Below are 25,930 nucleotides of genomic sequence, written 5' to 3'. Positions count from 1 at the left end.
CGATCGAATCTCGTCATGCCGCTTTTTTATCGTTTCGAAATCTTTTTCACGAGCAAATACTCGATCGAATCGAGAAAGAACAGATCGAACAGAGAAAAAATATGTTTGATTCAACAATATTCCAAGAGCAAAATATGTATTGTTAACATATTGTTGGATTCCTTATGTAGTATTGTGAATCCAACAATCGTTTTTGTTAAATCCAAAAATAGTTTGTGTCAACTGAACAATATTTCTCTCTTTTCTTCGAAAATTTTCTTTCTCTACTCTCGCTATTCGATGCCGTGTTGAAAAAACAATTTTGGTGAGTTGTGGTGTTTGTATGACATGCTGCCTTTATCTTTGTTTTTGTGTGTATGTATACCAACAATGAGACTCTTGTTTTTATTTGTTTCTGTTTTGTTTCATTCTTCTTATTTATTTCATTCTCCTTTCCTTTTCATGTTTGTTATGGTGTTTAATTATTCCTTATGTTGTGGTGGCTGCTTGTGGCTTTTTGTTTGTCTTTGTTGTCAGCTAAAATAGCAAACCATGTATTGCGTTCATCAATGCTCGTAATATTATACGCGATATTTATATCAAAGTTGTGTGGAAAGTGTATATGAGAAGTATATACACTCAAATCAAAAAAAATTAGTATCTGGCTTTCAGGACTGACAATATGTTTTGTAAAAAATTTAGATTATGATTGTTCCTACAATCGGTATTGTTAACGATTTTTACAATATTGCGGAAATTCGAAAGTTGTTTTTGTTTTCTATGTTCGGAACAAAGGATGGTATTTTTGGATTTGGATTACAATGTTTGTACAAAACAAACACATTTTTGGAACCAAAATAGATATTTTTGTTCCAACAAAACCGAAAAATATTTTTTCTCTGCGTGTACGCGTCACTTTAAAGTATGTTGAAGGTATTAGTCCCATTTGACCACCCCATTGGTTATAGTTTGGTATTTTGTGTTTCCAGAGGCTAAAAAACATTTCTACCAAAAAAATTTTATATAGGTCCACGTTTTGATTTTCGCTATATCGAAGGTTTTAGCCTCATTATCACTCCGAAATGGCTGAAGTTTGGTAATTTAGACTTCTTTGGGACTACAAAACTTTCTCCGAGAAATTTGTCAGTATAGGTCCACGTATTGCTATAACTACCACAGAACGGTGCCTCCCGATTTTCGATATATTGAAAGTTTCAGCCTCATCATCACACCGAAATTGCTGAAATTTGGTATTTAGTCTTCATTGGGACTACAGAACTTTCCGCTAGAAATTTGTAGATATCCATCTACGTTTTTATAGAACGGATGTTCGGTATTTTAAAGGTTTTAGCCACATTATCTTTCCGAAATGGTTGAAATTTGGTATTTATTCTTATTAAACATGCCTACAGAGAATTGTGGGTACATGCTTGTTTTAATATAGTCCGCGTTCTTAGTTTAGAGGAAACTACAATACCGCTCGTTGCGAAGTTTTTTTAAGGATTAGTTCAATATAAGCTCATATTCCCAATATGAAGGTACCACCAGATTTTACGTAGTTTAAAGGTTGTACAGGCATCGTCCAAATGTCGAAATCTCATTGTTAATAAACTTTGGTTAAAAGAAAGTGATATCCTTCAGTTAGAGTGGCCGAAGAGCTTAGTACTTTAATAAACGAAAGGAAACTTGTTCCATTTTACTTCAATACAGCTCTTGGTGGAGGGTACATAAAACGCCTTTCTTACTTTTTTTCTCATCTAAGAACATTGTAGTTTCTGAATCCGCAAAAACTTCCAAGGTGTAAGCAACTTTCATTTAAAGTTAGTTCAGGCGCACCGTGGCATGTCTGTGAAGGCTTTAGGCCAATTAAGATATAATTTCTGTCACATCTCTTTTACAATCCATAGACCAGGAGTAAAAATGTCATTATGATCGCATTACCGGAATGAGAAAATATCCACTGTTCTGATATGAATAGAAATATATCAATTTCGTGTTGTATGAAGTGTTACTGGAATATTCTTGGTTCTTTAAACAGTTCTAAAGGCACTTTTTAGTTTGCTTAGTTTTGCTTTTCTAATTTATCGATCCTAGTAATATGGCTAACACCTGGTATTTGCTTTCTGACAATTTTCGAAGCTCAGAAGAGATCTAATGAAATCAAAAAGTCATTTAAAGCATTTTTATAAAACGTTTTTGTTGGAATATTTCTTGATTTTATCTGAAAGTTCTTGGCAACTTTTCCAGGTTGAGAATTGAACCCACGTTCCTAATAAAGCGAGTCAAATTTGTTGTAGGGTTTATTAGATCGTTCCATTTTACTAAACTAAACCAAAAAACTGCGCAATATTTGCATGGGTAGTACAATTTTTAATTTTATTTCATTCAAAACTATTCTGATGATCGCAAAACTTGGACACTTTTTTGTACATTTTTTATTATAATTGGGATATTTTCCAAAAATATGGCAACACCGTGAAGTTTTCTTGTGAATGTTGGCATAGTATAGAACTCTCAATAACTAAATAGTATGAATCTGTAATAAGAACACATCAGAAGATACCTTAACATATAAATAGAAAAAATTCAAACCTATTCAGATGATCGTGAGTGTATATTCTTGATCAGCGTGCAATTCTACATCGATATAGCCATGTCCGTCCGTCTGTGGAAATCACTCTAGCGTCCGAACGGATTGACGTAGATGGATGAAATCTATTATATGTACGTAGGACTTTTGGTATTGAAAGCGGGCTACGTAGGTCCACGCTTTCGTATAGCCCCCATACATAATTACCCGTGACGCGTCGTCGTTTTAAGGAATTTTTAAGATATTTGTCCCATTTTACCACCGAATTGGTTGTAATTTGGTATTTTCTGTCTCCAGAGGCCAAAAAACATTCCTACCAAAGTTGGTTTATATAGGTCCACGTTTTGGTATAGCCCCCATATAACGCCTCATATAAAGTACGCGTCATTTTAATATATTTTGAATGTATTAGTCCCATTTGTTACTTTGTATTTTGTGTTTCCAGAGGCTAAGAAACATTTCTACCATAAAATGTTTATATAGGTCCACGTTTTGATATAGCCCCCATAGGACGATATCTCCCGATTTTCGGTATTTTGAAGGTTTTGGCCTCATTACCACACCGAAATGGCTGAAATGTGGTAGTTAGTCTTCGTTGGGGGTATAAAACTTTCGCCCAGAAATGTGTAGGTATAGGTCCACGCCATCATATAGCCCCCATAGAACGGTACCTTCCGATTTTCGGTATTTTGAAGGTTGTGGCCACATTAATCCACCGAAATGGCTGAAATTTGTGGTGGAGGGTATAAAAAGTTCGGCCCGACAGTACTTAACGCTTTTCCTACTTGTTATATCGGATATGAAGTAATATCAGTGTAAGAATTGTGTTTAGTTGTAGAAACTCTGAAAAAATACTTTCTCAAAAGATGTTACTAAGTGTTATGTTTTTGAGCTAAATTTAAATCTTGTATGTATATTTCATTAATATCACTTATAACGACTATCCCTTACTTTATTACTTTTTACTTCCGGATCCTAAGCATGTCATTATCACCAACTCGTCGACACCGTTTAACAAACGCAGTCTTGATTTGTAGTCTCCGAAAACATCAGACCAATTAATATTAAAAAAGCCTTTTACATATTTAGGTAAATAAAAGTAAATACATACATATCTCCATGTAAATAAAAGTACAAAAGTCATCAATATTGAATCGATGGAATTGGTTAAAATGCGACCGGATATTTTACGACCAATGTAAAATATCCTCGATATGATGGCATCGCATGGAACCACTTCCTTCAAATTTTGATGTGTAGCGAGACGGTTCCTTCACCGTCGTTGTAAACGATTTCGATTGTACATACATTTGCATTTTACTAAAAATGTTGATTTTAAAAAGTCGATATTATTGTAGAAGTGATATTGTTGTTTTTTAAATAGCTGATGAAACTTGCTTTGGTGAGTCCGAATCACCAATCCAAATGCTATGGAAATGAAACATTCCATAATTTGTTTTTAGTATTTCAATAATAGATTCACTAATCCCAAATTAGTAAAACTTTCTAAAGATCATGTATCCCAATGAATATAACATTTTTAAATTACAACTAAACAGAAAGACAAACACGCACATCCCATATAATATTGACTAAAATAATAGAAACTACAAGTTAGAATTTTGATTGATGTAAAATGCATAGTCAATGTTTTTTTCTCCGTTTTCTTTTTTATTTATTAAAATAAGTAAAACAATTAGTAATTATTATGTCTAGAGTTAATTTCTTAAATGTTAAGTGAATGAAAATGAACTTAAAACTAATGCTTCCAAGTCATACAAAAAAGTAAAAAAGGAACGAGTAAATTAAAGGATACATTTCTTTAGTAGTACTTTGTGGGAGAGACTAAATAATAAAGTTCCAAACTAGAAAAAGAAATATAACAAAAGAAGAAAAAAAAAACAGAAACAAAAATATATATAAATGTGTTTGTGCGCATAACAAACGGGTAAAAATAGAGATGCCAATGAACAAAACAAAGAGTAAAATGAAAATAATATAGAAAAAAGAAAAACAAATGCATGAGGAATACAAAAAGGGTTCTTCTCAAACTTAAATACAATTCCTAACGATATTTGTATATGACTGGCTGTGTGTGCAGTTTTATAAGGAAAGAAAAAACATGTCCATATGTGCAAGTTATTGTGTGTTATTAGTATGTATCGGAAGTTATGTTGTATAAAATAAAGGTAATTTTTTTTTAGTATTAAACACATTTAAGAAATGGAAAAAACTTTAGCCAAACATTTCTAAATATATATTACTAAATGTCTCATTGAGTGTTGAGTCTGAAATTTCCACATGAACAAATTGCTGAAACTAGTAAAATTGTATCCCTGAAAAGAAACTATGTTTCTTAAAATAATGAAAAATTATTAAAGTTCCAATAGAGAAATTTCGCTGAATTTGATTGAAAGCAAATATGACGTATACACCAATTTCAGGACATTATGAGTTTTTGCACAGTCGAAGTCCACGCTACATAGGTTTAATGAAACAAATGTTATGAAATTAGGCATTCTTAGACAAAAAAAACCCACCACAGTAATTGCATAATATTGCTGTATTGTCGAGGTCCAGGCTAGAGTGGTTTTATGAAGCAAATCTCTTGAAATTGGGCGTTCAAATCGAGTTCCCCCTCTTCCCTGCACTAGTACGGAACTCGACCAGAGAACGCACATGTCAATGAAATTTCTTTCATGAAATTACTCTAGTGTGGACTGAGGACGCATAATTGCATCACATTTGTTTCATAAAACCAGTCTAAAACGCATAATTTCACGAAATTTCTCGTGTGTTGACATTCACCAAAGATGGATCTAACTTTCTTACATTAGATTAAATTAAAATTGATTAGAACAATTTCCAACGATACTCGTTGAAACTAATTACATGATTTATATACCTATAGGTTGAACTTTAAAATCCTTATTATAAGTTATGTGCAAGCAAGATACAGATGTATGACTTTAATCCACCCATTTGCTTCCTTTGAATTTAAAACAACATATATTTCCGCACAATCTGATGTCTTTTGGAGCACACTCTATATTAGAAAGAACATAACAACTACAAAAGAACGAAGGAAAAAAAGGAAATAGAAACTAGTAAGCAGTACGGGAACGAAGGATTAAACACAACTTGTCCATATTTTTGTACATCAATACGAATGAATGAATATACGAATACGTTTCAATGTGTGTGTGTGTGCAGATGTGCAATTTATATGGCAAATGTCTATGGTCTTTTGTAGCAGTTAAAGTAACATACGTATACTCTTCTTTCGCATGTTTGTATGAATGTAACAATTGTTTTTCTTGCTGTCTTTTTTGTGGTTATTGTTTTTGTTGTTTATGCTCTGTCGTAGTTACTGAATGTTGTATAAAAACCACCAACATTGTTGGTGACGATGATGATGGTTTGGTTAGGAGGAGGTAGGTTGGCTTGCCTGTTTGGTCTCTATGTTCCTGTATCAGTCTTGCTTGGCCTTGGTGACGTAGTAGAAGAGTAATGGTTAAAAAATAATACAAAAACAAGTACGATACATGATGACTGTGTGTGTGTCCATGGTGTATGTATGTATGGGCAGTAGTACATCGTTGTTATTGCTGACTATGTTGCTGTTGTTGCTGGTGGCAGTGTTTCCTCATAAAATATAAATAAATTACAGAATATCATCTCATAAATATCTACGATGTATCCTTTTTTGGGGGGATACTATGCTTGTGTCGCCATAAACTAAAGAATCATTTCCAGGCGATAAACTGCCAACACTCTCCGGGCTACCACGATTGGCTGTAATGAGAAAAAACAAAACAAATACATAAAGATACTGATAAAGATAAAGAAGAAGGTATCAACATAAAGTGAAAAAAATGATCTAACACCCTCCCCCCCTTTCCACACTAACAAACCAATATGTGTGTATGAGTGTTTCTGTGTGTGTACGGTAAACTTGTGACCCAGACCACAGAATAACCTCATTATGATGTAATTTTAATATTCAAATAAAAAATACTCAAACATCCGTTCCGCTCACATAGAATTTGTTATAAAGAGGAAGGACAGATTCATACACAAACAAACACACACACACACACATATCATCTCTTCTGCAGTGCAATGACGACTGAGTGAGTGACACACAAATGGTTTCTTTGATTAAAAATTCTCAAATAAATACATAAATGCGATTTTTAGGCATTTAGATTGCATAGCTGGTCCGGAGTTGGCAAACAATTGAAAAAATAAAATATTAAAATTAAATTCACCGCACAATAGAACAAAAAAGAAATGCAAACAAAAGCAATAATAAAAATAATGACACTGATTGCAACTTACCAAATGGAGAACGTAAACCTTGAGGCGAAGGACTCATTGGTGAACCCGAACTACTACTTTGCGAGAACTGTGATTGGTTTTTTGCGGACGTTGAAAATACTGAAAAGAATTGAAAAAAAAATTATATTAATAAATCTCGAGTATTCTATAAAGCAAATATTGATGTTATATTATGAAAGCAAATTTCATTTATTAACTGTTAACAAGTAAGGAAAGGATCAAAGTCGGGCGGGGTCGAAATCGGACATTTTGAGCGAAAACATATATGGGAGCTATATACAAATCTAAAACAATTTCGATAAATTTTGACACGTTTATTTCTAGACTGAATTCAGTCTCACAATCCCAATTTAGTCGAAATCGGTACAGCGTTTTTGGTGCAGCAAATACGTGAAATCGTCCGAAAATATATATGGTAGCTATATCCAAATCTGAGCCTATGGCCAAAAAAAAAATGATATTCCCCAATTTTAAGCTAAATCAAACAATAAATGCGACCTGTACGTTGAGAATGGACGGACGGACATGCATAAATCGACTCAGAAAGTTATTCCATGTATATTCCCAAAAGGAACTATGGGTCTATTTCGTTTCCTTATGCATGTTACATCAGATGCACACCACAGTGTGGTGTAGGGGATACAAATATTATAATATCGAAAAATGAAAATAGAGATTGCACCTATTGGTAAAAAAACGGCAATCTTATGGAAATTCAGGAATATATCAGATCACAATCTCAATAGCCTCTATTAAACGGCACCACGTTGTGATAGTTTAAATATCTACTTTAGGGTTGACACTTTTTGACCTTTTTTCTCAAAAATGATTTCCTGTTGCGAGAATGAATGCACGTTAGCCTATTACGGGCTATAATAACATTTATTCCACTTAAATTTAAAAAAAGGTCACACAAAAATTGCTTTTAATTGATATGATATATGAAATAAAATTATATATGATATAAAATTATATATATGTAATCATATGATGATAAATTTAGCGAGAAACATAAGATTATGTCATTTTGGTTATGTCGCGTGGCTCTAAAGCTTGTTTTCAGTTATATGTCTGCTTATATGTATATAAAAAGCTCATATATAACAATTTTCAAATGACTTTGTGCGTGAGCTTCACTTTGTAATTAAGATTTCATATAAACATAGGTAAATACTCATCAAAATACATAGGTTACCTAATCTAATCTACATAGGTTACTTAGGGCAATTTTCCATCTAAGGAATATGAAAAAAATGTCCGGCGCTAAATCTACTGCCACACTGTTCACCACCTGGACTGCTGAAATGAGGCTCCCCTGAACAAATTGCTCGAAGGTTTCCTTAGTCTGACCACTAACTACCCCATGATATTGGGTGCAACGTTTGATAGCATGTTAAAGTCGTCCGCCTATTTGTGACAAAGTCCTCAAATCGCTGACCGGCAACACTTAGGGTGGTGACAAAGAAACCATGTTGACCTCTTAAATAAATATTCAAACCAAACAGAATGCTGCACTGAGGACTGCATCAGAGTGCTTCTTCAGGGTGCATCAGCTAAACAAGATGCTGTCGATGCATTGCCTACTTGGGTGATATCTTGGACAGCATTCACATTGATACAGTTGTACAGACAGTTCAAAGGTATATGTGAATGCCGTATTAGGAGATCCAGTAGAAGAACGCCAGTTGGAAAGGCAAACACGCCAGCACTATACCTAATATATGCCAGCATTTGAAACAAAGTCCTCAAGTCTCTAGCTGGCAGAACTTGGAGTGTAAAGAAACCTTGTTAACCACACATGTATAAAGCTATAGGATGGTCTGCGGTAAGCTATGCGGCACCCATGAATACAAATGCAACGCGATGGAAAAATATTCAAACCTGTCAGAATTATGCCAACAGGGACCATCTGCATGAGGAGACAATTATTCTTCTAGTACATCAACACAATGCTCCCTAATCGCCGTAGGGTGGATAGGACTCCCACACCCACGCGGGATCTGGATCTTCATGATATAGAGAGAGGTCCAACCTTACAACAGAAAACGCCTAGATAAGCAAGCATATCAAACAGGTTTGAATAGCATTCAAACAGATGCTGAAATGTCATAAACAACTAATGGGTGAATGCGGTCCTCGAAGTACCAGATGCCACGCCTTAGTGTGGATTGGGATCGCACGAAGATAGCATCTGTTTAACTGCCCAAAAAAACCCACTCACCCGTCTCTTGATTATTTATGGACGCAGCCAGTCCAGGTTGTAGAATATTTGATATTGACAAAGAGGAACCAGAACCGCATAACGGAAGACGACAAAGAACATATTTGCGGTGCTAGAACAACATAAATGTCATGAATATATTATGAAATAAACAAAAAAAGGCTGAAAGGACACCCAAACGTTTATGTGGCATACCCGATTATAGCTTGGCATGAATTTGGCCGGAGTCTAAAGCATCTCGTCTATCGGTGCACCAAGGATTGAGGACAATTCAGATAAAAAAATATGTTCTTAAGCATCAGCGCTCATACCCCGATCAAATAAAACTTTCAGAGAACCAAAAATATATTTTGGACGCACCTAGAAAGAACGTTTGACCGATGCCCTGGTCGTGACATTACAATTATTTTAGATTAATGCCAAAATTGCAAAGGAGAATATATTTTGTTCCGAAAATGTAGCCTCCACATCCGACAAGGGAACGAGGCTGATATATTTTTCCCCAGGTAGAAACATGGTTATAAAAGATGAAATCACAAGAAACCCCATCTACCCATCCCATCGAGTTTATTGAACCTAGGGTATATTCGATGTGCGAACATAGACGGATTACTACCTTGTGGCAATATACTCCTCGTCCCGAGGACATATATAAGAAAAGTATGGCACATTCCATGCAAACGGCCCTAAATTGCGTACTAGGGTATCAGAATCTCCTGCCAAGTAACCCATGGTACAAATAGGAGTATCGTACACTGCCATTAGTACAAACACGTTGAACACGATAGAAAAGAGAGGGAGACGTGTAACTGCAAAAAATTTACATCTGAAGTAGTAAGAAATTTACCAAAGTATGCTTTTGGAGCAGGCAAGGAAATTAGTTAACAACATCTGGTAATAGGAAAACATACCCGATGGTCAATGATATAATTGTTGCTTTAGGCCATGGGTCAGATATTAAGCTTATGTCTAATTCAGGAGAAGACTCTAAAGTTGCAAATTGTAAGCCTTTTGTTGCCACTGCTTTTACTGCTAACTAAACATATCAAATTATAAATGTTTTGCTGGCTAGGATATATTGTGATAAGGGATGAAGATGCTGTAGCAAAAATGGTGTTAGAACCCGAACAGGCTGAAGGTTCTCGAAAAGGCTTTGACAGAACACTCAAGTGGAGTTGGAGTTTTGCCAAACTAGGGGCTAGCAGGCATTTACATAGGTTTGTTTGGATTTTTCCTGATCTGTTGCCATTCGTGAGGTCTTGTCTTTATAATTGGTATTTGTTTGGGCACAAAGTTCGGATGATATCGTTTCCAACGTACATTGCGAGCATCAAAAGTGAATTTTAAGACTTACAAGTACGTCAATATTATCGAGTTCATGGACACCGGAATAATGGTGAACTTATTTATTTCTTCATTGAGTTTTGTTTAAACTCCGAAACGAACGAAACTGATAAAGTTGCAGTGAAATTTTCCAAACTTGTTTCAAAAACTAGTACAAAAAAGATATTAAATTTCGTTAACATATTACAAGAAACATACCCTGCGTTATCTCCTCCTACATTGTGAGCCCAGTGGCAAAAGGCCTGTTTTATTTATAGATTAATACTATATTATTGCCATTAAATATATGTTATGACCCATTTTATTATTAACAATAAATTAAAACGCAAAACGACTTGGATACGGATACGGACATACACACACATATCTTGATCCCTTGCGTATGGAAATTGTTACAATAAATTGTGGGTGTGGGATTATTTCAATGTGTTACAATCTTTTGGCCTAAAATAAACCCTCCCACACATTTACATTTAGTATTATTAGTAACCAACAAGAATGGTGCCGAAATATTGCGGATGAATATACCTATTGAATGTTCCACAAGTCCAATGTTTGATATTTTGAACAACAGACATGTTTGATTGCCTTCAAACACATAATAACGACGATCCCAGATTTTAATAACTATACTATTTATGTTTAAACACTTCATACAAATAAAACTGGATAAATATCATTTTTCAAATTAACTGCGTATAGAATCATTTGTGGTTACAACAAGATTTCATTATCTCCCTCGAGCATTATTAACGTCGTAAATTGTACACTGTTTTCACATCAACGGTTTCCTAACCGTTCAAAATCAAACTGTCCAAAATAACTTCAGGGGACCAAAGTAAATATTTGTGTAATCCGTTGTAATAATAAAATAACACTCCTTGCCTCTCGCCTGTCTAATTTGTACAGTTATACTATCCACATCATGGTTTTGTGGAACATCACAGACCGCAACCGTTAGAGTAAGTTATTGTGGCTTTATTTCACCAACAGAAAAGGATGTGTTATTAGACTGTAATTTCAGGTACCCTTCACATACAATGTTGTGAAATAGGGAGTTGAGGATTACTGCTTACTGGCTGGCAACAGCAGAGCTTATGGTGACGTTCAAATTTGTAACCATCAAAAACAGCTTAGCTAAATTTGTTGTCTACCAGTAAATATGTAACTACAAACAAACACACATGTACATACACATACACACAATTACTTTCGAATGGATTCCCATATTTCTGGATATGTTCCGGTATATAAATGTACCACCTATTCAAAAGTATTTAACAAACAGAAGATACACCTAAACAAGCCCGTTTCAACGGGCATGCATGGTATGGCACCTAGTCGTACTGTGCTCATTCCTAAAGACACTTTATTTGTGTAATTAATTTGCATTTAACCTCAAACGACTTTATAAGAGAATTTCCACAGAAAAAAGTCCAAAGAAACGCCCCACCAATCCCTTAACATCATTAGGGGATAAAAAACCGCCCACGCTCAAAAGCATTCGAGTGCACCAAGCTGACTACTGTGGGTTCGGTTGGAAGTAATTAAAATGTGGGTTACACGCTAATGAATTTAAAACACACCGAGATTGTGATGCTCAGACCATGGTATATATGTTGAATGTGTGTATGTATGTACGTATGTATATAACCGGTACAACAACCGACACAACCTTTTTCGGAGGTGTGCAAAACAAAAAACGTAGGAAACTGAACACGTTGCCACATCCACAAAGAATCTGTTCAGTGGCAACAAATAAAATCGCAAACAAAGGACAGATACCTAAACGAAAAATGAATGAGAAAAAGCCAACCAACCAACCAGCCAAAGGTGTGTTCTCTGTTCGGTAAGTTGTCTTGTCGAGTGCTTCTGCTTGTTATCAATAAATCTAAAACATGGAAGGCTGGATAAAGGCGACTGTCGGTGTTGCAATAACAAAGAGACACCAACAAGCAGCGCCATCAATGCCATTATCCTTACCACCATCGGCATGTGGCATGAGAAAGTGGCTAAGGATGCTGATGACGACATGACGATAATGGTGATGATGCTCAGCCACTCGTTCATGTATGACACTTTTGAGTTGCTCTAAATATGTTCCTAGCAACTGCTGATGGCTATGAGAGTTCTCTTCTGTAAGCTTAAGCTGTGAGTACAAATTCTACCTTGCGTTAAATTTTGTTTTCATCGTTTTTGAATCTTTGTGCGCGTATGTGTGCGTGTAGTAAAAAATAATTGATGCATGTCAAGCTACTGTCGAAGTTCTTAATCAATTATCTTTTGTAGATGAGAATTTAGTTTGAAGTGACTTAGACGATGACGAGATTTTGACAGGGGTAGATGTCAACATTTTCGCTGAGGGGGCCTATTTTAAAAAGGCAAAATACATTATTTTTCAAGTGGGAATTGTAAATCCTTTTTCCTTAACACAATACCATTTCCCACCAACCAATTATTTTGGACAAACAAGAAGAGTAAGAGTATAAGGAATGAGTCTATTCCGTATTTCGAAACGATCATGTTTTCAGCGATATTATGTTTTTGGTGGGCAACTTCGTGGTCCATAGCTATAAATCCTATAATGACCAATTAAAATGATTGCTGAACGAGATAAATAAGAAGAGAATAAGATGCGCTTTAAAAAAGGACTATGTTGACCCATTCATCAAGGTTTCGCAAAAGTTCGAAACTTTAACGCTTGAATCCGAAACCAATTTATTTGGGAAATGTAAGCATTTATTCGGAACGTCTACAATCGATTGGGGCCCACCCGAAATAGTGAAGACAACGTAAAGTATTTTCCACTTCATGCAAAAGTATGTTAAGTCGTACTTGAGTATTAGAAGCAGAGCTCCGATTTATTAGCTAGTGAAAAGTGGGGGGAGGTGGTAAGTTTTTTTGGGTGCAATTGTGCGAATTTAAAAAGAATTTCACACGCGAGTGGAATTCGAGCGAGTATTCTGAGATCTGATTAAAAGCCTCCGCCCAGTTCAGCCGAGGAAAATAATTTCTATTATTGTTTCCCAATCAAATACTAAACTATTTGAAATTACAAGTTCAATTTAAACCAAAAAACATTAGAAACACAACTGAACTGAGATCTTCATTCGTTTCAGAATATGTTAAATAGTGTGCCATGAACAGATTTCCAAATTTAAAAGCAAATTCTATTCTGTTTGGTAATTTCTATTTAATTTCCCTCTAGGGAAAACATTGTTTTACATCAAAAAGGAAACGTGAAAACATAATAACAACAACAAATTGTAAGCAGTGTATTATTTTATATAACAGACATTTTTTGAATAAAGCCACAAAACCATGGCTTTTTCATTCGAAAGGCCCCGTATATCATCGCTTTAACGTGATGGAATTCCTATCGGTTACCAGGAAACGGAGGAAACAAAATAACGATGTTAATGCAGCTGTGAAAACACTTTCAGTACAGATAGCTTGATTTTCCCCATTCTCTTGTTGCCTTCCGTTCGGCCATACAAAATTTTGTGAAAAGGAGTTTAAAAACGATTTTTAAGAACAAATATCCCAAAGGCTGGAGCGAACAAAAAAAAAACACACATTCTCCAAATTGAAAGTGGAATCAAGCAAAAAAGTGAGTGACAACAGCAACTCAATTTACTTGGTTATTTCTACCGTTAACAGGAAGTTGGATATTATGTGTGTCATATGCAATTTCCGCCTGTAGCTCAGTATCATCAGCCAGCACTGATAAACCGGGGATGTTGATGTACAAACGTGCGTTACATTCATGTGTAAGGCACGCGCACGCTCACACATAAGCACATTAACATTCGCAGACCGGTAAGTATACGCATTTTGAAGCAGCCTATGTCATTTACACGTCATAGACACATTCCCCGGCTGCTCGGCAAGTTCACAACATCATCAACTCAACGGACATAAACAATGTAAACATTGTGCTTCTAGAACAGTCTATTAGTCAGTCTGCTTTTGAATATAGACAAGTATACCCTCCCAGCAAACATAATGTCGGACGTCCGACGGGTCTGCTCAAAGTCGGAAGTTTTTTCCGACGCGTCTGACTGGTCCGAACTCAGTTCGGTTAGTCCGGCGAACTTTTTTCCCTATCTCTCTCTATGAAGGGAATTTTTCTCTGTTTTCTCTTGTGCTGCTTTGACAATATTCATTGTAAATAAGCAGAGAGAAAAGAATTGTACATCTTGCACTAGCACATTGTGGACAAATTGTAAATGTTTAATTGCAGGGTTTAAAATGCTAACGCCATATTAGCAAAAGCACCGTAAATTTGCAGGTTTGCCTGCTAAAATTTCTTCGAAATATGTTCAGCAACAATGAACAACGGCAACATGTAGCAAAAAATTTCACAAAAATATAGCTAGCGATGCTGATGCTATTTGTTATTGTTGCTTTAATAAAAAAGCATCGGACACGCATACTCATATTTTGCAGCACACATGATCAACACATATCAGAAAAGAGAATAAATAAGCATCATAGTTTCAACTGCTTAGCCAGGTTTTCAGCAAACAATTGTTTTTGAGATCAGGGTTACCAGTGTAATGCATTAAAAATCACGTATTATTAATTCCACTTTTTCGTTCAAAGGAATGTGAATTTTTGTTGAAACAATAATATTTAGTATTTTTTAGGTTCTACAATATGATGAAGGCATTTTGACATTAAATACCCACAAAAACATCCATCGGTTGTATATGTGCTTCGACGATTGGTCAGCCGAATGCTAAATATTAGAGTTGTGCCAAAGGAACTATTTCGTTCACTTGGCAGTTCCAAAGGCCCACATTTTTTCTTTGAACAAACTGCGTATACTTAACATCACACGTCATATTTCATGATGTTACTACGTTTTGGAACTAGTACAAGGAACTAGGAACTAGATTACCTAACTCTACTAAATATGTGGTTGTCGATTATGTCTAATGAAAAAAAGCTTAGGCGTAAAAAACCAAATAAGCAAAAATGTACAAAAATAAATATGCGTTCGGTTGCTTATTTAGCCGTGTGTGTCAATGTTGTGTAGCAGTTGAAGTGTACAGCTAATGCTAATAGTTTTAGATGCTGGCCTTTAAACCCTGTTTAATTGTTGATGTGCCGACGTTGATGAAGTACGAACGAAAAAGTGAATGCTCGGGTTTTAATTTCTGTATCGGAGAACAAATTTGGTCTATTTTTGTTATGCGTGTTGATGCATGATAGTGTATAAAGATCATTGATAGTGAACCGTTGTATACATATTTGTTTATTTTTAAAAATCAAACAAAACCGAGGAAAATCATATGTTTTATATATATTGCCAAATTTATGTTTCTTAATACTTTTATGTACAGTGCCTGTCACTGAAAATGATGCAACCTGAAATAAAAAATTTAAACGTTGATAACTTGGAAACGACTTGAGATTTTTTAACAATTTAAAAAACAATTTTGTAGACTGAAAAGTTGTCTTAAAGATGGTATACAAAAATATTCCGTTTACAGTACAGTTATACTAAAATTTTACCGGAAAACAAAAAAATGGGCATTTTTAAATTGAGCATTGAAAATTATGCACCACAATAATCGATGAATAATTTCCAAATTGTTGGCTTTTTATGCCATTGTAGTAACAAGAATGGTAGAATAATTGGTTCCATATCGTTTTCAGTCGTTTTGTCATTGATTCCAACAGAAAGAATGATATTCCTGACGTAATTGTGGCATAATCGTAATTAGTGTCCCTTTATAGGCAATTTGGCGAGAAATTTCTAGTTTTTGAAAATATTTTCCAACAAATGACTATGAAAAAGCATAAATCCTCATAAAGAAGGTTAGCCCAGCACAAAGCTCTAAAGGCCGTGACAGAATCAGCTCGTTGCTTGCTTTCAAATGTCAAATTATATGGGGGAACGCAAAGAGGCTCTGGCATTCCTTTATAATTTGACATTTGGGATTCAAGCAACGATTGATTCTGTTTCTACCTTAGTGCAAACGCCGTTTAACAGTTATTTTACATATTTCACAAATCCGGTTGATGAATTTTTTGTCCTCCACTGTTGGTTTTGACGCACGAACATTTACCAGCCTAAGATAATATAAAAAAACTTTAAAATGTTTATTTTAGATGAACAAACATTTAAAGGCAAGGGTTTTAATTTTTCATGAATTAACTGTGTAGTTTTAACATGTTTAAATAATAAAAACAAATTCTGTTCGAATGCTGTCCGAAAGTCTTCCAAAACTTCCGAATTTCATAATAGTTTACTTCCGAATTCGGATCGATATCTGTCCGAAAGTCGGTTAATAAATCAGAAATTCATACGATAGTTAATCAGAATTCGGACCGAATTCGGTCTGAAAGGCTGCAAAAACTTCAGATTTTCATCCGAATTTCGGTCAGAAAACACATCAACCACGCCATATGACATTCGGTCAGAGTTCGGACCGAACTCGCATCCCAACTCGGATGTTTCTTTCGACTTTCGGACCCAATTCACACCGAACTCGAATGTTTCTTCCGATTTTGGTTTGCTGGGCTAATACACGAACACACACACACACACTCATAATTGTGCGAATGGAAAGTCTTAGTATCAACCACTAATTTGTGGCTTATTGATATATTGACTACAACCCAACTTTACTTAGCAAATACATTGAAGTTGAGGAGCGGAGCAGCAGCAGTCCATCATGGCAAGAACATGAAACTGTGAACTTTAACTTTACTAAGCCCACACACAATCCCAAAGGAAAGAATGGCAAAGAATTTAAATAAATGGCACAGTGTAAGACTCTTCAATAATGTTGATGTTATGATAACGACTGATAAGTATTAAGCGAGAGCTGGTGATAAATATAGTATTTAAAAACTCGAAATAAGAAAATCAACCCGTTTACATTGTTAAAAAATTAAATTAGCTAAGAATTTTAGCATCAAATGAAAGTCGCACAGTAATTATAAAGACAAAGTACTCGATTCAACAGATATCGAAAATTAAAACTGCAATCCTATCCAATACTTTGGTGTATACTAATAAGACAAAAACACATATGAAATATCTATATTAGGCCGAGGCGATTTGAAAACCTTAATGGGCCCTTCGCGTTTCTGATTTCTGGGGTTGAACTGAGCAAATTCAAAAGACAGTATTCACCCCTTTAAAAGGAAGAAGGATCAAAAGAAATTCGTTGTGAAAAAATAAGATATGCCCGTTTAAATTTGAAAATGTAAGAAACCCAGATTTTCACTACTTTTACCGTTATAAAAAAATAAAACGAAGTGACCCAACCGAAATAAAGGCATTGTCGTTGTCCATGGATCCCAACACGATATAATTTTGCATCAGAACACTTGAATATTTTTCGGGTCAAATTTTGTAGCACAATGTCATTTATTGACATTTTCCGAAAAGTTTGCACATTCTTAGGGCCAAAACTGCCTGAAGAAGCGTTCCAATGCTTTTGCGATGTATTAGAGAGTTTTCAATTACTGTCTTGGCTACAATGTTTGTCTTTGTGTAGGATCGAAAATCCCAATGGTTTGGCTGTTATATGCAAAAATATCCAAAAAACGTCAGTAAAAAACTTAAAGTCAAAATCGGGAGGCTCGATTTTCGCGGTAGATATATGGTCCAGTGGACTTTTTTGCTCAGTTCAATCCCAGGAATCAGAAACGCGAAGGGCTCATTAAGGTTTTTTTGCTTCCACACAAATCGCCCCATCCTAATCTATATCCATACAAATCAAATGTCGTTCGTTGGTAATGACATCAGTTGAGAACGGCTGGAACAATTTGGATAATTCTTTTTTTGAAATGTTCGTCATAACCCATCTCAGGTTTTTTGCAAAGAAAATTGACCACGCACACTTTTACGCCACTTTTTTCAATTTTCAATTTTAATCTTTTCTACAAAAAATAATGAACTGATTTTCCTGAAATTGTCATGGAATGTACGGGGATGGCCCTCGGTCAAAATAGGTAACATATTTTGTTGAATTTCGGAAGGGTTGGGGTACTTCCCTTATACCCTATTTCTTCAAAAACGCTATATCTTTATAAATAAAAATCAAGTGCCGTCATAATCCAACTTAGGTTTTTAGGGAAAGAAACATTTACCACGCCCACTTTTTTAATTTTCAATTTAAATTTTTTCTGAAAAAACAACTGAACCTGAAATTCCTGAAATTGTCAGGGAATGTAGAGGGATGGCCCCCGAAAACAGGCTACATATTTTATTGAATTCTAGATTGGGGCGGGGTACCTCCCCTACCATATATTTAAAAAAAGGGCTATATTTGCAAAATTTACGCATGTATCGGTTTAAAAATTTACGGATTACTCCACAATCTAGGTACTTCTTTGGGGCCTAAAGACCAGACCACGCCTGTTTTTTAACATGTTATATCTCCAATACTACTGAACCGATTTCCATCAAATTTGTATGTTTATTTTTTGTTATGTTTATTTTTTGAATTTCGGAGGAGGTGGGGTACCTTCCCCACGCCTTTCTTTTAAACGCTATATGTCTAAACCAAACTTATGATTATATAGGTTTCAGCATAAATTTTGGGAGGCAATGGGGTTGTGTGTACCCTAGGTACATATCTGGAGCCAAAATACCGGACCACGTCTACTTTTTTTTAGATACCTTATTTTTCAATTTTTTTCATTTTTCCAAAACTACTGAACCTAATTTCATGCAATTATCAGAAAATGTTCATGTCCCGTGGTCACAAAATGTTATATATTTGTAGACGAATTTCGGGGGCCTATTGTTTCATAATCGATATATTTACTAAACTTATGAGTGCATCGGATTGCAAATTAATTTTCGAGACAACTGTGGTTGCGCCTCCGAACAAGAAAAACGATATATTTACAAATTTCCTTAAATGGTGAGATTCAACGGTCCATCAGCCGCCTTGAAAAACTAAAACATATATGTCTCAATAAGCGGGAGAATTCTACTTAACCATTTTTGTGAGTAAGGTAGAAAATACCTATTTTTGAATTGTCAAGCATAAAGTCCATAAAAAGTTGTCATTAAAACTAATTACGACGGGCCAGCAACGCCGACCGGTGTCTGATAGTTTAAAATAATTAAAAAATTAAATGAACAATAATTTTTTGTGGATCGTTTAATACATGAAGCGTTAAATGAGTTGATTTTTTATTTTTCCAATATGCAGTCAAATTTATACCACATAAATGTCAATTGGTGATAAAAATGTGTCAAAAAGCTATACATAAATTCATCCAGAGCGATGTTTTTTAGAATATCAAAACAATACAAATAAATGCATAAATTTTTTTAAATGAGTATAATTTTCAAAGATGTAACAAGTTATGTCCGGAATCTGACCTTATATTTCGAAAAACTCCCACTTATAGCTTCTTGTCTAATACAATAATAATAGAAAACACATCAGTATCTGTGAGGGTGTGAGGCTTATCTTTCAGATATGAATCTTTGTTGTTATTTTTGAAGTCATTGCGAATCGGGGTACCCTTATATGGGGGCTATTGGAAAACGTGGACCTTTGTTGACAAATTTATGCAAGGATATTTTCTACATATTGAGAACTCACTGTGCCAAATTTCAGCCAATATGATTCTAAAATGTGGCTAAAAAACAAAAAAAAAAAAACATTGTTCCACAACATCCCATACGGGACAAGGGAGACTTCTCTCATATCAATGAGTGCACCCCGATTCATATTTAGCTCAATGATATGGGACCTACTGTTTATCGCCGAGTCCGAACGGCGTGTCTTAAGACACCACTTGTGGAGAAGTTTTTCAAGGCTGAAATACTCAGGAAATGTCGCCAAAATTACTGAGGGGTATTTTGCCACCGTTGAAAAATGTTTGATGTTGCCTGACCGGGGAATCGAACCCACGACCTTCTGCGTGCAAGGCGGGCGTGCATACCATTGCACCACGGTGGCACCCAATGTGGCTAATAGGTAAAAAATACCTTAAATCGGGAGGTACGAATATATGGGGGCTATATCAAAACATGGACTCAGATACCCCATTTTCAATACTAGATATTCTCTTGATATAAGTAAGATTTGAGCCAAATTTAGTCAACCTACGTCAAGTGGTTCTGCAGTTAAAGAGTTTTTACCCAACATTTGGATAAATACTCGGGTATTTACCCACTTGTTTAAAGTATTGTAAAACTATACATTTTGAAACGACTTCACAACCTAAACCCAGAAATAAGGTGTAAGATGTTGTATTGGCGATTCAATATAGTAAATACCCAAATAAATACCCACAAATTTACCCAATTTACCGGGTATTTACCCACTGTCCATCTCTAAGTTCAAAGGGGTTCATACTACCTGGTGAATGATGTATTGACTTCATTGACTTCAAGCGTAAAAGCTGAATATTTGCCGTCACTGGTATTAAATAATGGTTTCAATAACATTGGCTTGCTAGACCGTAGTCCAAGCTTTAACAATAAATCGTCTATAGTGGTTGTATAGCTGGAAAATTTCTCCAGAGGACTTAAACATCCAAATATCCTTATAGGAGAGATTTTCAAAATAAGCGGCGACATATTTTATACTTCAGTTGTACCAAACTAGTCAAAAATATTCTAAATCGATTGCGGAATTCAACTGAAAGCTGGAATATGCTGAAGGATTAATTATATTAACAAATATTTTGATTTTATAATTGCTGTACGACTTTCGTTTGCTGCTAAAATTCTTAGTATTTAAGATAAATTATTTTTTAACAATGTAAACGGGTTGTCTATTTTCTTATTTCGTGTTTTTTGTGTCGGAGATATAGGTCAATTAAATAAATTTCAGTAGCTGTACGACTTTCGCTTGGATCCACAGTATGCATATATATGTATTGTTTTCCCGCAAAGCTAACGAAGCTGCCAAATATTTATTTCCCGTACAAATTTGTTCAAACAGTACCAGAACGAAAATGACACAAACATCAAAAAGTCTGTAAAATCAGAAGCCTGAAATCATGCTGGTACTTTTTACACGTCAAATTGAGCAAAAATCTATAATAGAATAATCAAAAGTCGACGTTGTGTTTTCTAATACAAAATTCGGGCATCGAACATGAAATTCTGCGAGCTGCTATTAGGCCATTAAGTGATCCGTCATGAAAACCAACAACAATTCACAAGAAAGCAACTTTACCAAATTGTGGTAAGTGGGAGACACTGTTCTAATGTGTCCAACACATAACATGCCGATAACATGTCTGTATCAAAGTCTTCCGCCAAAATCCATCGGAATGTCTGAAGAGAAAATGTGACATGGTCCTATATATAATCTGTAGAATCACGTGAGAAGCTTCAGGAGAAAAGTGAGACTAGAAATGGAAAAAAATGTCCAAAAAAATAGAAGTGTACAGGAATCAAGATTTTGAGTGCTACCGTCCTGCAATGTTACCCAATGTTGCACAACCGCCTTGCACACTTTATACCACGGTTCGATTTCCAGGTCAGGCAACATCAAATTTTCAACGGTGGCAAAAATACGTCTCAGCGTATTGTTAGCTACATTTCTTGGATATTACAGACATGTAAAACTTATCTACAGAAAAAGTTCCGTATCCCGTATCATTGAGCTAATATGAATCGGGGTCAGGGACGTAGCCAGGATTTCATTTCGGGGGGGGCCCACCTGACCAAAATTTTGCAAGTTCATGTTAGCGAAAATTTCTTATTTAGCAAAGACGTAAACCTTATTTTAGACTTATATTACTGATGAAATATTGTTCATTACTATATTTTAATTAAAATGACGTAAGACTTCTTGGCCAATGTCCCTTGTCTTTTTGACAATATATCAGAGTTAATATATGTTAAAAACAATGGATATATTAATAATCGCATATATTTTTGGGGGTATCATTTATCAAATAACTCACAACTACAGTGAATGTTATGTAATTCAGTGATATCACTTCGGTAAGACCAAAAGAAAGAGTATACAATCGGAAAACCTAAGAAATATCTTAACATTTAATGTTGTTGTTTACATGGAATGTTGAGGACCTTTCCTTTGTTTCCTACTTCACAAAAGTTCAAAATCACGGCTTCTATTGAGCAATTTATGGAAGGAAAATGGGATTAGTAGAGAATTGATTTATGCAGAGGGAACGTTCGGATCTCATGGCGTTATCCAGTAGTATTTTTTATTTTTACAGGTATGTATATTTAGGTGTTATATAAATAAAGGAAAAAACATCGAGATATGTGTCTTCTTTTTTTTTTGTCTTTTATCACGACGCCGTGTCAGAATATGGTCAATTTCGGATATTAAATCGTTGTTATTGTCATAAAAAACAATTGTAGTTATTTCCCTAAGTATATGTTGGTGTCCAATCGTGATGACCGTGATGAAATTCTAGCACCCAATCGCGGGACAATCTTCGGACTTCTCTTACAGAAATTCTGGTTTCCTATCGTGGATATTCTCATAAGTTGATCAGGAACTAGCAAAACTCTGGCAACCAATCTTGAATTATTTTAAAACGAAATTCTGGCGCCAATCCAATGTCTATACATGTATACTAGGGTTATGACTTTTTGACATTTTTCCTCAAAAATGATTTCCTGTAGCAGCGATGAATGAACTTTTGCCTATTAATCACTATGCTATCGTTTATTCCATTGAAAAATAAAAAAAAGTTCACGCACAAATCGAATTTAAAAAAATAATTTTTTGAAAAAATATATGAAACGAAAAAAAAAATGTTTTCAAAAAATTTTTTTTGTTCCACGGATGAATAAATATAAGCCTACTAATAACTATAATAACGTTTATTCCATTCAAATATTAAAAAAGTCGCGAAAAAAAGTCACTTTAAAAAAAATTTCAATTTTTTGTTTTTATTAAAATACAAGTAAAAAAAGGATCAGTCGGCTTTGCCGACAGAGATATACCCTCAGCCTGTGTATATTGAAACAAATTTTTCCGAAAACACGTATGTATTTAGGGGGTTTTAAAAATTTTGGGCGTTTGAAAGTTTTGCGGAGGAGATACTAGAAGGAATGGATCGACATTGACCGTTATGGAAATGGATCTCCAGCCACAACATATGGTGCCATAGGGGGTTTTTACACTCTTCGGACTGTTTGCTCAAGAAGTATGGATTTGCCCCTAAAAAACTTTTACCATCGTAATTGAGGCAGCGAATGCAAGTTGCTTCAACAAAAATCAAAGTGATTCGATATCGGGTCTTAAACTGGACTTATCCGAAATTTTGTGTGGGGGGTACCGGATGGAGTAGACAAATATAGTCCATATTTGAACCTGATCTATATCTGGTAGATATATTAGGATGTGTAAAGTATGGACCAATTCGAACACTACCTTCAAGAGTTACCGTACGAACAATTTTTCCGAACATTTTTGAACTTTTGTGGGGGAGGTACCTGAAGGAGTGGACCGATATGGCTTATCTTCGAACTTAAACTAAGTTTGGACAAAATATTACTAAGGCCAAATTTTGGACAGAATCGGCAGGTCCGTTCGAGAGTTATCTTGCGCTCCAACCACCTCACACGGTGTCATAGGGGTTTTTTGAAACTTTCAGGCTATTTTCTCAGAAAATATGGACTTGCCCCTGATGAAACTTGTACAGTCGTATGGAGGGCAGTGAATACTAGTTGCTAAAACAAAAATCACAGCGATTCGAGAGATGGCCCTAAACTGAACTTGTCCGAAATTTTGTGTGGGAGGTACCCGAAGGAGTGGACCTATTGAGACAATATTGAAACCTCATATAACTCTGGTAGAAAGTTTACGCTATAAAAAGTATGGACCAAATCGGTCACTCCCTTCAAAAGTTATCGTGCGCACAAACTTTCCGAACATTTTCGAACTTTTGTGGGGGAGGTACCGGAAGGAGTGGACCGATGTAGCTCATCTTCGAACTTAAACTAAGTTTTGGCAAAATATTACGAAAGCTAAAATTTGAACCGAATCGGTTTATCCGTTCGAGAGTTATCATGCGCTCCAGCCAGCAGGACAGATAGACAGACAGACGGACGGACATGGCTAGATCGACTCCAAATTGTCTGAAACACATTTCGTCCAAACATACTTGGGGTCTAAAACCATTATTTCGATGAGGCACATTTTCATCGTATCAAAGTGTACATATATACCCTCCTTAGCCTAAAGGCTGAGGGTATAATTATATATATTTGAATAAAAGCGTTTACGACATTTTTACGATTCTCAGAATTGAAGAAAAATAGTGAGAAATAAATTTTATGTCATTTTAATTATCTCATGTGGCTCTAAAGTTTATTTTCATTTATATATCTGTTTTCAGTGACTTCCAAAAATTGTCCATAATTTTGATAAATTCAAATTTTAAAATCATTTTGTGCGTGAGGTTTTTCACCGAATCACCTCATAATTAAGATTTTATGTAATCTTATGGCAAAACTCATCACGCTATGATACAGGGATATGAGGTTGTAAAAAAGTCATAACCCTAATGTATACATATATAGCAAAAATCCATAAACACAATTTTTCCCAATCTACATTTTTTATACTCTCAGCCTTTAGTCAAAATGTGCCTCATCAAAATAATGGTTTTAAGGGCAAAGGGTGTTTGGAAGAAATGTGTTCAGAAAATTTGGAGTCCACTTAGCTATGTTCTATATGGCTGCCTGGAGAACTCGATAATTTTCGAACAGACAACCGATTCTGTCCAAAATTTGGCCTTCGTGATATTTTGTCCAAATTTCGATCAACTTCGAATATGGACAATATCGATCCACCCTTTCGATATCCTTCCACAGAGTATTTCTAAAATTTTCAGAGAAGTGCAGTTTAAGACCTCTCTGGATAATTAGTAAATATGGCTTCACTTTCTTTATGCTAATAATTTAGTTATAAGTAAAAATATGAAATATATAAATTAATAAACAAAAAGACCTCTCGGGAAACGTTTTGCTATTTTGCAACAAGCGTTCTCGGTTCCCTATTACTACAGTACATGTTTTTTCAGGGGCAAGTTTATACTTCCAGAGAAAATGGTCCGAAAGCTGTAAAGAACGCCTACGGCAATCATGTGTAGTGGTTGGTGCGCACGACAACTTTATCGCGATATTTCTGCGAGCCTTATATAAAGTTCGAAGATGGTGATTTTCGGTCAACTCCTTTTGGAATTTTCCCTCAAATATCAAGAATTTTAGCTAAAGCGGTATGTGCGATTTTTCTTGAATGGAGCCACAGATTTGGACCAAACTTTGGATTTAGTAATATTTTGTCCAAACTTAGTTTTAGCTCGAAAATGAACAACATTGGTGAAGAACTGCAATGACTGGTGGGCACAATATCTTTTAAAAGGAATGAACCCCAAAATAATATCTACTTCTAAAATAAATTATGTTGGTCCGGTCCATTTCTTCAGGTACCTTCTCCGCAACACTTGTGATCAATGATAAAATCTAT

The 25,930-nt window shown here is 35.2% G+C and overlaps 1 protein-coding gene across 1 annotated transcript in view; it reads right to left on the bottom strand.

Moving 5' to 3' along the window:
- Positions 1–4,219: 4,219 nt before the first annotated feature.
- Positions 4,220–25,930, bottom strand: part of Gp210 (nucleoporin 210) — a 246,615-nt gene continuing 224,904 nt past the window's right edge. Inside the window, exons 24-25 of the mRNA XM_073992963.1 lie at positions 6,911–7,009; positions 4,220–6,364 (exon numbers count right to left, since the gene is read on the bottom strand). Of these exons, the coding sequence (XP_073849064.1) occupies positions 6,249–6,364; positions 6,911–7,009 (215 nt within the window). The 3' untranslated portion in view covers positions 4,220–6,248. The remainder of the gene's footprint in view (positions 6,365–6,910; positions 7,010–25,930) is intronic.

Source organism: Musca autumnalis, unplaced genomic scaffold (genome assembly GCF_047663935.1).
Source record: "Musca autumnalis isolate F117 unplaced genomic scaffold, ASM4766393v1 scaffold_5, whole genome shotgun sequence".
Lineage (NCBI taxonomy): Eukaryota > Metazoa > Arthropoda > Insecta > Diptera > Muscidae > Musca > Musca autumnalis.
This window is presented reverse-complemented; position numbering and strand designations above follow the sequence as displayed.